Below are 11655 nucleotides of genomic sequence, written 5' to 3' on the forward strand. Positions count from 1 at the left end.
TAAGGAATAAATAAAACAATGAAAAAAAAGAAAGGAGAGCAAGAGTAAAGAAACATAAAAAATAACATACTACTTAAAATATATATCCCTCCTAAGCTAATATATATTTATTTCCTAAATTTCTTATTCTTTTTAACCATACTTAAAAATGTTTAATCTTTAAACATTCCATTTAATCCTTTAACTCTTATTGAAAACATTTCTTTTAATCCGGTTTTGCGCGGTAGTGACTGGTCGCAGGCTTGTGGATTCTCTGCACTCCCGCAGCTAATTTCTCCCTGCCTGGGGACCCTAAGTGGGTCTAAGCCACCCCGGAGAGGCGACAAAGAAAGAAGGGTGCTCCAGCGATTCTGGAACAGCGGCGACTTGGGGAAAGCCTTCTAACCCGACAGGAGAAAGGCTGGCCATATTACATCAACCAGCCCAAGCTACTAGCAACTGAAGTCCAAAAGCACTAACCAGCACAACTGTGAACAGCATGCTTGAAACTGGGTGAGGAATTCGATCTTCTCTTTTCTATTCTACATTTAATTTCCTGGAAAAGATCCCCAAGAAGCAAAATACCTCCAAAAGGGAAGGAGGGGGATTTCCGCCCCACCCTTATACTAACGAAAGCGGCGAATTAATCTTTTTACGGAGGATCAAAATATATGGAAATGAAATAAATATAAAACCTGAAATTTAAAACTTAAATCTGGATAAATCTAAAATTGTTTGAATGGTTAAGACTCTCATTTTAAAGATAATTCTTTATTTTGGAAATTGAAAAACAAATAGTTGCTGACACCTAATGGTGGATGAAGGCTATGACAAAATTTGGGAATAGCTAATCTGTGTTTGTGACATTCAAAGTTTTAACAACAAAGAACAGCTGTGACAAAAAAGACAATAACCTGGGCTGTAGACAAAGAGAGAATTATAAATTTCAGAAAAAAAAATGTTTTGAACTATTTGGATTACAAATATCTATTTAATTGGGACTCTAAAGCTATTTACAGAGAAAAGAAAGGAAGAGAAAAACTCAAATTCTTGGCCATCATGGATCAGAGACATGTAGAAAGAACATATCAAGAAAACATAAATACTTCACAGGAGGAAATATATAGTATACTGCAACTAATTCAAACAACAATGGCTTTAAAACACAAGATAACTTTGAAAATATAAATCAATCTATTTCTAAGTTAACTCTACAACAACAAAATTCCCAGAAAACAACAGAGAAGGAGCAGATAAAACAGATAAATGGATATAGAATTGAGAATAAAGACTTAAAGATGGAACTTAACAAAACAAGGAAACATGATTTAATCCTAGTGGAAAAAAATTCACAAGAATTGGAAAAACAATTTATCCCTTAAGACTACAAAATAAATCTGAGGACAAGATAAAATGGGCTGTAGAGATGTCAGGAACATCAGAGAGAAAGGAAATGACAAGAGAAGCGGAGAGAAAGAAAAATATTTTCAACAAACATGGAAAGGCAGAAGCCCCATACAAAGACACTTCACCTGATTTACTTTTTATATCTACAGCAACATTTACGAACATATGGATAAACTTTTTGATTCAGCAAAATACATAGATTAAGAAAGATACTGGGCAAAGGGAAAAGACTAAAGTGGAAACCAAGAAAATAGATGATGGGACTTACCAGAGAGAATATTTTAAAAAGAAACATTTGTTTGAATATGGTTAAAGAAATAGAAAAGTTTTGGAATATATGTATCATTCTAAGAGGGATGAATTCCCTAAATAATATAGTATGCTTTTTCCCTTTTTTGTTCTCTTTCATGATATGAGTAATATAAAAAAGTTGAAATGACTTAGATAAAGGAAATGTTTTAGATACTTAAATGTGATTGAATTTAAACTGCATCCTTTCCATTCGACTGTAGCAAAGTCATTGGACAGGAGATAGATGAATTTTTATCCAAGCCCCATAGCATTTCATAGGCATAGCTCCTTGAGTAGAATTGCACATAGCTGCAGAAATGCTTTTGGAAGATCACTTTTAAATCATTTTTATTTAAAGGGAACAGTAATTACACCTTTCTTTCTTTCTTTCTTTCTTTCTTTCTTTCTTTCTTTCTTTCTTTCTTTCTTTCTTTCTTTTTCTTTTGACAGGATCTATCATGTCCAAGACACCTAAGATCACAACCTTGGAACCAGCATCCAACTTCAACACTCACCCTGCTGCCATATTGCCATGAAAGGAAAGGTGAAAAATGCAATAGTAACACAACCTAATTAGGGAGGATGCCTACACAATATCCAAGGTTACCTTTTCCTGCTTCAGAGAATCCTCAACCCTTAGATAAGATGTAAATGAAATCTAAATTAATTGTTGGTCCTTCTATGAGCTTTTCAGCATCAGAGAAAGGAAACCTGACAGCCATATAAACCAATCCAACTAAAGCAATCCAAACCAAGCAGCCATTCTAGGCTCATGTGGTTAGTTTATTATGATGTATGAACCTACTCATTAGAGTTTAGCACTATGGGAACCCATGCTTTTATGGCTTGTGCAACAAACATTTATGGATCAATCCAGCTATTATTGTGAAGCATCATCAGGAGTGTCAATGGGGTGAGGTGTCAGAAAAGTTAAGATGGTAGGTGAGATCAAAGCCCCACCCCCTTGGATGTGCAATGCATGCATGACACATATCTAGAAAAGTGGCAAGGCTTCAAATCATGTAAACCTGCCCACTACCTTGTATTTTGGGACTCCCACATCCATGGAAACCCCTTGGTTGCATGAATTAACAGATATCAGTTAACCTATCTGCTTAGATATTTTGATTTTTATTAAAATAAAAAAATAAACAATGCTGCTCCAATAAATGGGCTAATTGAAGCAGTGAACTTTATAGCTAGTTTAAAACTGATTATTCTGACCAATGAAGCATCACTTCTATGGTGCTTGCTTATTACCAGGAATTCTTTCTATTTCTTATCACCAAATGTAAAGATGATTTTAGAAATACCTGTGTATTTCTAAAATAGAGGTATAAGCAGGTTCTGTGGAACCTCAAGATTTGTAAAAGTTGTATTGCGGGTCAGACCTATAGGCATGCTTTAATTTTTATTGATACTTTCTGTTGTAGTATGTGCTTAGAAATATTTCTTCTTGTTACACTAGTGGCATTATCAGCAGTGGAAATTGTACTACATTATGCTAAGTCATTCTAAGCCATGCAACATTATGTGTTACTGTTTTATCATAGAACGGTATCATTACAATTTTTAAGAAGGGAAATGATTAATGTAAATTCACACATGCACACACACACACACACACACAAATAAATACCACCATAACAATTCAAAATGTCAAAGTTGACATTCTTAACGGAGGGATATTTTCAAAGAAATTATCTCCATAAAATAATAAAGGTGGGATATGAATGAATGAATGAATAAATAAATCAATATTGAATTAAAATCTTCATGCAGGGGCTATAGCATCACATTTTGCAGATTCAAATCCATTTGCTTTCAAAATCTATTCCTTTCTTCCCAAACACCAAAGGAAAAAAGTGTTACTAGTGCTATTTTCTTTATAAGATTGTTTTCTTATAGCTTCAAACTCACTCTTCTATATTAGTCTCCATTGCTAGGTAATTAAAACACAGCCATGAAGGAAAAGCAGGGTAGCACAAAGTAGAAGAGGAATATCTGACTGCAGTTTGACAGTTGCACAGCCATAATTTCATGATCTCTCCAGGGAAAGAGGGAAAGATGAACATGCTGTGTTCACTTGTGGCTGAGCAGGATAATTTTCATCTGCAGCATTAGAATTGGCAGATAACTGGCTCAGAGATATATTCATTCATTTTATTTCCGGGCACTGCACACTGGCTCAACTGTGCCCTGCATGGTCATGTAGCCAGGATATGAATTGTAATTCATGATAATCGCTGCACACAGGGATTGTTTTTCAAGTTATTAGGGGCTTCTGGGCTGAATGACTCATTTGACATTCTTTATTGAGCTCAGGTGAGCAGCTTATCCCAGAACAGGTGTTAAGGACAGGCTACCTGGATCCCAATAGAGGAGCGCCGACTCTTCAGGAACTCCTCAGCCTTTGTCACGAGGATGGCCTTGTCGCTGGTTCTTACGGAGCTGATTTGACTGTCCGACATGTGGCGTTGTGCAGCTGCCGTTTCCATGGCCAGATTCATAGCCTTGTTGCTATCCAAACTGTCAGTGGAATTGTACATCCTGAGGCCATCCTGAGGCCACGGGGAAATCCCCTGAGTCCGGCTATCCTGATAGGCATCCTGGGTGGATTCTGTGCTGCTCTGTGCTGTAACCGAAATGAGTGGCTTTGAGGTGGTTCGCGGGGGTACAGGTGGCGGGGTCTTTTTGTAACTTGTGTAAGTTACAGCTGGGAAAGAAATGCAGAAAAGGAGAGAAAACAGGGTTAGTAAAAAGTATTACAAGGAAACAAAGGCGGCAAACCTGACTTTGTTACTTAAAAACTGGAGGCCCTTCTTTAATATATGCATCCATGGGTCTCCTCAGAATCAGCATAAATTCTCCCTCGTAAAAAGAACAGGTTGCTATAGCAACACATTCATTGCATTTCAAACACTAACTAACAATGGCAGGGAGCATCCTCAGCCATTAACAAGTTAAAGGAGTCCCCCCCCATGCAGAGGCTTGGGTGGGGAAGGGAGGATCAGTAAAAAGGGTCTGAATCCACACACTTAAGGAGGGAGACTCCTTGGAGTTTGAGCTGCATGAAAAGGCTGCTAAGATTCTGCAGGGCCTAAAACACGTTGTGAATGATATTGTAGCAAGCAATAACTGAACAACAGGTCCTGTGTCTTTTTCAGTTACAGCAGGTATTTAGGTGATGATAAAGAGAATACGCTGAATAAAAAGGCTGTAAAAGATTGTAGGTGATCACATCATGATTACAGTCACATCTTGTACAGCTCCAGTAACATTTCTCTTTTTGTAAGGGCTCTGAGAAGAAGCATTGGAGGTTGAGAGAAAAAAGGAAGTTAAAGTCAACTTTCTCCCTCAGCTCTACTAACTTCTTCCACTCGCAGTGTTTGCAAGGATTCGCTACCAACAAGCTGATGGATGTGCTGAAGGCTAGTTATGCAGAGCTGCAAAGCGGCAGGATTTTTTTTTTCCTCAGGGAGCAATTTGCACTTTCTAGGAATTTCTATTAACTACAAAGACATGTAGCTCTCTCACATGAATATGGAGGTGATTGGCAGTTGACCTCTTCTGGGATTTTTGGACTTCCCAAATAGGGTTGATCAAATGCTACCATCTTAAAACCTAACAATGCGTATCTATTGCTGTTGTCTTTGTTCAGAACTGGCCTGTTGCCCTTTCCTTCCACCCAAGTTACAATACTATATGACCTAATCAATAACTTAGAACAAGACTTTTGACTGTAGCTTTATTGAGGAGAAATAATGTCAGGGAATTGCGCAGCAGGTGTCCCAATGAAGTCAAGAGTCGCTGACACGAACTTGTAGTTTTATATAAATAAATATATTTTACATCTATATTCACAGCAAGCAAGATAGTTGGGCCAACAGGAGCATTATGAGGTAAATCACAAAGTGCACAGGCACACAAGAAAAAGGCGGGAAAAAAGGGAAACTCCCTCTCCACACCTGCAGCAACCATTCACAATGCAGATTGCCTCAGGAAGGAGCCAGTATTCTCCAACCAATCAACCATAATTGTGTGTTCTGGCTCATCATACAACTCTACTGTTCCAGTTATTAAATTTAAATATCTTAGCAAATAAACTGAAATTTATTATAATGCAGATAGTCTTCAACTTATGACCATTGCTAAGTGAGGTGATCGTTAAGTGAGTCACAACTGATTTTATGATTTTATGTTAACCAAATCACCACTGTTATTAAGTGAGTCACATGGTTGTTAAGTGAATCCAACTTCCTCCATTGGTTTTGCTTGTTGGAAGCCGGCTGGGAAGATCACAAAGGGAAATCATATGACCCCAGAACATTGCCACCATTGTAAATACATGCTGGTTGCCAAAAGCCCCAATTTTGATCATGTGACTGCAGGGATGCTATGATAGTTGTTAAGTATAAGGACTGGTCACAAGTCACTTTTTTCAGTGCCAAACAGTCACTAAATGGATGTTCATAAGTTGAGGACTCCCTCTAGAAAATAGAAAGTTACAGGGTAAAGTGGTGCTAATATATATATTTTTTCTCATTAAATGGAACGGAGAATTGACCCCTACAGTAGTCAAATACATAGTTTCTTAAGTCAGTTATTCTAATATCGAGGGGGAAAAAATAAGCTGTAAATGCCACTTCATGAAAAGGTCTTCTATTGATAGGGCAGACAAAACCAGCATGTTCCCATTTTACCTGCAGCAAATGGAATTGTACCTGAACAAAATTAGAAGCAAAATGGATACAGGGAGGTGAGTGATATGAAATTATTTCAGACATTGTTAATCAGCCCCCCCAGCTTTTGGGCACTAGGGACTGGTTCCGTGGAGAGAGGTTTTTCCGCAGACCAGAAGGGGTATGGGTTTGTGTGTTGCCTGCATCCCATAAATGGAGCCTCACTTGTTTGCACAGACCAGTTTCTAGCATGCCGTGCACCGGTGCCAGTCCATGGAACAGAAGTTGGGAATCCCTGCTGTTAATGGCTGTCTAGAGAATGGCTCTGCCCATGAAGTCTTCAGGAGTTGAACTCTATCTGAATGAGCCTTTACCTAGTTTATAGTATTACAAGATAATCCAGGATGAAAACATAGCAGACTACTGATTTCAATAAAGATCTCTATATGATTTATTAAAAATTTCCTTGAAGCTGCTCTTTCTCACCAAAGAAAACTCTTGGGAGAAGGAAAGGGAACCAAAGAAGAAGCTACAATGGTGCTCCATCTGGAAAACAATATAATGATAACCCATCTAATTTCCTTTCAAAGGTGAGGAATTACATTGCCTTTGATTACTTAAATGATTTACTAAAAATACATATCTATTGTTATTGCAAGAGAGTGACTGTGCTTACAAGACAGACTTATCTATAGTTATATTAACAACAGGTGAATGTAGCCATTAAGCAGTTTGCTGAATTAACCAGTTCTATATAGTTGGAGCAAATTTCTGACCTCTTCTTAATTAGAGCAGATTTTGTGAATGGTACTTTAAGAGTGGCAGAAATCAGGCTTTTTCAACAAGCAAGGTGCTGAACTTGGAGCTAGAAGTTTCTGTTTTTCTTGTGATGGTCCAACCAATATACTACACTGATCACATTACACTTGAATAAAAGATTGGAACGGGCTACTTTTTATGTCCAATTTCCAATTTTAACCTTTAAGATTATCAGACGGACTGTTGTTCTCATTATGATCTTACACAGATGTAAATTTCTGTAGAAGGTCTTTTTTTTGAATTCCCACTTGCAGAAGCCCATTACTTGGTCCCCATATAAAGGGATTCTTCCTGACACCCTAAATTGTGCAATTATTTTAGAATTTTGCTTGGTTCTTGTCCCCTCCCATTTCAAAAAAGGTGTGATGCTACAACTTTTGGATTCAGCACTTTGCATTGTTTTAATATTTGTATGATTATTGTTGCTTTAAGTATTATATGTGTAATTATTGCCATATATTACAGTTTCTATCTCTTCTTTGATTTACTCAACACAATTAGAATGTGTGGCTTTTTTCATCTCCATTGATACCAATTATTATTTTAACAGGCAAATATTGGGAGAAGAAAAGAGTCCCCCTCTCACTGCATGGAGGACCCAATCTGGATTAAGTGCCTATTTATTTTCACTTGAGTAAAGATAATACATATTGTATAATTTCAAAAATTCTGTGGCTTCATTTTATTCCACTGCTGCTTTTTGAGAACCATAACTGAAAGTATCAGAATCAAAAGAAAAGCACACTTCATTCATACAATTCCTTGTTAACCGCTTTATTATATTTCAGCTACGACACTGAAGGTATGGAGAGATCAATAGGAATTTGAAACCTTTGCATATTGCCTGGAGACTTTCAAACAGGTCCCAGTCTACTTCTTGGTCACTCAACCAACATGGTCTATCCACAAAATAACTGTTTTTCTTTCATTAAATAAAAACAGTCTGAAGCATAAGCATCTACTTTAAACAACCACAGGGTTCAGTTTTATTCAGTTTTTAAACAGTGCACTTTTTATATGTATAAATTTTCTTTGTAGGAACAATGCTGTAGCCTTTTCTGTTGCTATCTTGAATATCCCGGCTCCTTTGTTCAAATTCTAGGAAGGAACAAAAAGCACAATTATTTACCTAGATACAATTGTTTTAATACAATGTGTATCAAAGGGTGAAGACAAAGGCTTGCCAATTTTAAGTTAGCTTAAGATACAAAATTTGGTTAAGTAAGCTACCAAATGTTCAGTTAAAAAAAATTATATTGCATAATCACATTGAGTTCAACACGGGTTCATCTTAGATGAATTCATGTGATCTATTGTGCTACAGTTGTGTAAGATAAGAAATAAAATACTTACAGTGGTTCTTGAGAGTGTCCACTATGTTAACAACAATCTTCTTGCTACACTGGAACTTGCTACTACAGGAAGGGTAGGACAGCTGAAATAGAAGCTAGATAATTTGATATTAAAGAATATCTGGTAGATCCTAAACAGAAGTAGCTGACATCTAATATGTTTGATGGGGATGAACAGCTTTAGAAGTAGCCATTTCCAGTCCAGTGCTCTCTAGCATTGTACTACAGGTCCCATCATAGACAGACCACATAGCCTTGACCCTGCTTGCTGGAGATAATGTGAGTTAGAACACCTAGGTGTCAGTGGTGTAATGCCTCTTCATCCAACTTTGCAGGATTAGGTTGAAGGCAGAAGACAGAGAATAACATACTTACCAAATAATGTTTGTATTACAGTAGTGATAATTCTGAAAGTGAAAATAGTGTGTTTGTATTCTTACACTAAGAATAATTTGCAGGAGTCCTTTTAGCTCTCGCACACAATGTTATGAGACCACAAAATCTGATAGACATACAAGGCTGCTGTTGTATTTGTATAGCATACAGCATAAACATCTTCCCTGTGTTTAATTTCTGTTTGGTTAAGCCAGTGTGGAAAGAATTAGACTACTTGTTCCAGGTTTTCTACATATATTCTTCTTTAAACTATGAATTATAGTACATTGAATATATCAAACAATATATGAATGAGATGGGAAAGCTCTGGGACAACACTGTTAATTGGAATGTTAGTCATCTGAAGGTCACATTCATGAAAGTGTCAAAGGCACACAGTGCAGGATCCCTCCATAAATTCTATCTCGTTTGAAAATATGAGCTACGTATGAATCAATATAACACTAGTCTAAGTGGAAAATATCTAGTCTGACAGAGATAAAATTTCACTTGAATTTCACTTATTTTCCATTGCTGGAAAGACATGAAAACATATTGCATTTTCTGTGTGACAAATCTCATTCATCAAAGATGCACTCGTGCCTTGCCTTCAAAACGTTACAGCCCTGTGATGGACAATATAAAGGAAGTATGACAGTTTCAGCTATAAATATTTCATTTTCTAATTAAATAATGGCCCTATTTTAAAAAAAAATTAGTTGTCCTGTTCTCATGTTCCACTGAGACATTTCAATTTTTAAATAAAAATGCTGCAGCCATTGACTTTCACAATCTGATTTTTATTAAAAGAATGAAAAGAGTAGAAGAACCATAACATATGTTTTTCCTTCTTCCTAGCATTTGTCCAGCTTGGCTGCAACTTGTGGGAACTGGGCTTGCCATTCCATGTGGTCTGCAGCATTTCTACAGTTGAGCTTTCAGCAAATGGTGATGGGACAAGAGCCTTGTTCCTCAACCAATTTCCCACAGAGCCTGTGGTCCATTGTTCCTAGTTAACAACTAGTTTTCAATTTACAACATACATTCTTGCAACACAAGAGGCAATGCCTTAGAAAAGAATCTGTATCCTTTAAAGGCTTGAGAGCTGCAACAGGCTTTGTGCAATACGATAAAGAATGTAGTTGAAATATGGGCAAGACCAAGAGCAGAGTTGATCTTGTCATTAGCCACCCTTCGGCCCAACATGCCACCCACCAGCCCTGTTTGGCCTGACCTGCTAGTGAACCCACAGACCTTAAGCCTTCCCATTGATTCTGACATTTAGGCTGAAACTCACTAAATGTGTCTTAGATAAAAAAACTGGCAAACACTGACAACTCAGTTAAAAACTAGGAGAACTTCCACCAGATATGAACATTCCTCACACTCACAATAGGCTTTCCCACTCAAGCCCATCACCTCGAGGTCACCACCTTAACTTAGAAAAGATGACAACTGCAAAACCCCACAGGGCAGGAAGCCACATTTCCTCTCCAGTGGATCTGAAGTGCTTTCTGGTAACCCCTTGCTAAATTTGCTCTGTTTCTAGGGACAAAAGACAGATCTCTCTATAAAAGAAACCAGCTTTTATTTTCAATTCGTGGCCACCTTTGATCATGAACTGACTATTTTTCTGTTCAATAAACTTCACCTCTGCTTCAAGAAATTGTCTTGTGTTCTTTGGAAAACCTGCCTCATATTGAACCAGAATTTTGTCAGGCACAAGGAACCAGAATCAGTTGTGAACAGTCTCAAACAGAAGCTTTATTGTTGGTCACCTACATTACAAGAATCTTGTCAGACTGACTATATGCCTTTGGGTACAGTCAGATGAAGTCTCAAGGATTCTAGAGGAGGTCAGGCCTCTGCTGTTTTCTCTAGTGCAGTGTTTCTCAACCTTGACAATTTTAAGGCGTGTGGACTTCAACTCCCAGAATTCCACAGCCAGCAATGCTGGCTGTGGAATTCTGGGAGTTGGAGTCCACATGCCTTAAAATTGTCAAGGTTGAGAAACACTGCTCTAGTGCAAGGTCTCCTCTTAACACCTCCCTCCAGTCTAGCTAGAGATTCCACCATATCTTCTAACAATCTATTTTGGGTGTGGTGGCAAGATGGCATCTGAAAACTTTGCAAAGCATTAGACATTCATTTTGCCCCTTAGAATCATGCTACCTCCCCCACACCAACTACCCCCAAACAGGCACATTTTCAGCATTTTGTCTTGGCAAGGTGGTGGTGGTGGTGTGCGTGCGTGTGCGGGGTGAATAACAAAAGGGATGTTCCTAAGTACCTTAGAGCCCATGGAGTGCTCTTTCTGCAAACCTATCAGAGGGAGAGGTTTGATTAAGCACGTTAGAAAAGGAGAAGCCAGCCCAGGTTACCCAGTTTAGCAGCCATTAAATGCCCAAGCTTCTCTTGACAGCTTTTGGGAAAGGAGCAGGATATGTTTCAAATGGCAAATTGGGCTTGGAGTGGCACTAACCCAGCTAATTTTAGTCAAGAAGATTCTGAATTGACCCAAAAGGAATTTGTACATGACTAATTACTACGGTACTTAGAAATAATTTTGCCTCACATGCTAAGCAGAACTTGGGGTGGGATAGGAAGAATATGTGGAATTCAACGAGCTATATGGTAATTGATAATTTAATTTGAAAGATGAGATGCAATTTGTTGAGTGAACAGGGCCTTACGATATCTCTGAAATGCTGTTCCTTGCCAATAAATCACCGGCTAATTGAAAAAGTAAA

At 37.8% G+C, this 11655-nt stretch overlaps 1 protein-coding gene across 1 annotated transcript in view; it reads right to left on the minus strand.

Annotated features, from left to right (window-relative positions):
• Window positions 1-11655, minus strand: part of DLGAP2 (DLG associated protein 2) — a 90123-nt gene that overhangs the window by 19526 nt on the left and 58942 nt on the right. Inside the window, exon 5 of the mRNA XM_015820784.1 lies at window positions 4044-4393. Within this exon, the coding sequence (XP_015676270.1) occupies window positions 4044-4393 (350 nt within the window). The remainder of the gene's footprint in view (window positions 1-4043; window positions 4394-11655) is intronic.

This window comes from Protobothrops mucrosquamatus, unplaced genomic scaffold (assembly GCF_001527695.2).
Source record: "Protobothrops mucrosquamatus isolate PMUCROS unplaced genomic scaffold, P.Mucros_1.0 scaffold1182, whole genome shotgun sequence".
Taxonomy (NCBI): Eukaryota; Metazoa; Chordata; class Lepidosauria; order Squamata; family Viperidae; genus Protobothrops; species Protobothrops mucrosquamatus.